The sequence below is a fragment of the Pyrus communis genome, chromosome 14 (genome assembly GCF_963583255.1).
Source record: "Pyrus communis chromosome 14, drPyrComm1.1, whole genome shotgun sequence".
Classification (NCBI taxonomy): domain Eukaryota; kingdom Viridiplantae; phylum Streptophyta; class Magnoliopsida; order Rosales; family Rosaceae; genus Pyrus; species Pyrus communis.
Window position 1 is genome coordinate 2,526,012 of NC_084816.1, and position 2,540 is coordinate 2,528,551.

General features: G+C 39.6%; 1 protein-coding gene across 1 annotated transcript; it reads right to left on the reverse strand.

Annotated features, from left to right (window-relative positions):
* Nucleotides 1-1,410: 1,410 nt before the first annotated feature.
* Nucleotides 1,411-2,163, reverse strand: LOC137716482 (chaperone protein dnaJ 11, chloroplastic). The gene has a single exon (XM_068455940.1). It carries the CDS (start codon nt 2,075-2,077, stop codon nt 1,643-1,645), a length of 435 nt encoding a protein of 144 aa, XP_068312041.1. The 5' UTR covers nt 2,078-2,163; the 3' UTR covers nt 1,411-1,642.
* Nucleotides 2,164-2,540: the final 377 nt, after the last annotated feature.

Sequence of the window (2,540 nt, forward strand, 5' to 3'; positions counted from 1 at the left end):
TGCTACCTCGCGTGGTGGTTTGTTCTTGTGGGATATTTATAATCCTGAATTTCTTTTTAATATTCTTGCTAAAGACGTAAACATTTATATTAGAATTTAATAAAATTTATCCTTTGACCAAAAAAAAAAATCTCTTTTAAATTTACTAAATTGTGTGTACAAGGCAAATAAAATGGTTACACTCAAATAATTTATGGGGCACAATTATCTACAAAGAAAAATAATTTTGTACTGTGACATCCCACATCGTCTAGGGGAGTGATCCTTAAATGTATATTCTCATCCCTACCTAACACGAGGCCTTTTGGGAGCTCACTGGCTTCAGGTTCCATGGGAACTCTGAAGTTAAGCGAGTAGCGCATGAGAGCATTCCCAAGATAGGTGATCCATCGGGAAGTTCTCGTGTGAGTTCCCAGAAACAAAACCGTGAGGGCGTGGTCGGGGCCCAAAGCGGACAATATCGTGCTACGGTGGTGGAGCGGGGCCGGGAAGTGATCCGTCTCGGGTCGGGATGTGACATGTACACTCTGTTTATTTTTGTCCATCGGTTCTTCTTTACTTATATTCGATACCAAAATTGAAAACAAAAATTGGTGTATCAACGACATTCCTCATTTACAAATTATTACATTCGTTAAACTTGTAGTTAAATCGCCAAACCACTTGTTTTCTATACAAGTAATAGTTGAGATATGAGAATTATACCTAGAATCTCGAATACAAAAGTAAATGTTTTTAACTACTCGAACTACAATCCTTTGCAATTAAATTGTGAAATTTAAAACTCTGTCAAATGATTCACGCTAATAAACGTAATATAAACTACATATTAGTACAATTATAATATCAACCCAAAAACCAAAAGAATTATTATTATCCGCTTTTATACATAACTAAAATAAAATATTAAAAACGAAAAAAATGTGATCATTAAAGTAATTTTGCACAAACAATTATTTTTCTAATCTCACAATCACATCACTCTATCAATACGCTAAACTCACTCTTTCTTCATCTTTATCTTCGCATTTGCACGCCACGTCAACTTTTCCTTCCACTTTTTCAAACCTCCCCAATTCAACTTTTCCTTCCACTTTTTCAAACCTCCCCAATTCACTAGTGTTTTAAACATATTTTGACATTAATTAAAATCTAAATCCTTCTAAAACTTTATATGTGACTTTTGAAACTTTAAATCACATATAATGTCTACTGCTCAATTTCATTTGATTTGATTGAATAATTGACCCAACTCTTTATTATTTAAATAAACCTGCTGCTTCAATTGGTATTTTTTCACGAAAAACAAACATGAGATAACAAATTCAGTCTTTCACTAGTACTAATTATACGTGAATTTAAAAAAAAAAAATAGAATTCAAAATTGACACAAACAAATAAATAAATAATTAAAGATAATAATTTCCGTTCAAAATTCATTCACTTCGTACGCCCGTCGTCATAAAAACATTTACAAAAAATTTCCCTACATTCTAATTTTTTTTCTATTTACACGTCAGATTCTAACAATTTCTTTTCTTTCTCAAGAAAGGAAAAGAAAATATTAAACACAACGAAAGGCAGCGCCTGCTGAGTCAGCGGCGAGTCTCGTGGGCCCGGATCCTATTAGCTTTACGTTTCTCTACCAGCACTGGTCCGTTTCCCACCTCCGGGTCGAGTAAAACCCGTCGGTTCGAAACCCGACCGAGCGTCTCCGCCGATTAAAATTAATGTGAGCAGCGCCCAACGACGTGTCATACACCTCCCGGGCCGCCGGATCGGACAGCGTGGCGTAGGCGTTGTGAATCTGGATGAAATCCCGGCCGTCGGACCCCGACCGCGACGCGTCCGGGTGGTATTGCTTGGCCAAGCTCCGGTACGCCGACTTGATCTCCGTTGGCGACGCGTTGGCCGTGACTCGGAGGACTTCGTAGAGACTCGCCGCGGAGGCACCGTGCCGCGGCTTGGCCTCGGCGAACGCCCGGGCGGAGTAGGCCTTGATCTGGAAACTGCGCCGCTGGGGCAGGGGCATTTTTGGAAGGGGGCTTGCGGCCGAGGGGAAGAGGGTTGTAGACATCGGGGATTTTGGCGGTCCTGCGGAGGGCAATTTGGGAATCGGAAGAGTTGGGGGAGGGGGAGGAGGAGGACGGTGTGAATACAATTTTTGAAAGGGGTATAAATATCTGTGTGCGGGTGTTGTGGGTTAAGGGGGCGCTGACATGGCACTTGTTCCAGCACAGTTTATATTTGTTGCTTCTAGAAGGAGTCCGGATCCTCGCTGGATAGTTTTTGTGTGGATTTCAAGAATCTGTGAATCGTGTTCGTTAGTCATATATCGTGCGATCATAAATTCTTTTAAATATTTTTACTTAAAAATAAACATAAACAATACTTGATAAAAATTGACCGCACGATGTATGATAAATGCACACAATTTACAGATATTCAAAATCCTTACCAAAAGGAACTGGAGAAGACCCTGTTGGTTCTAGAAGCACCAAGATTTCCCCAATTTACATGGTTTTAGTTAATAGTAAGTT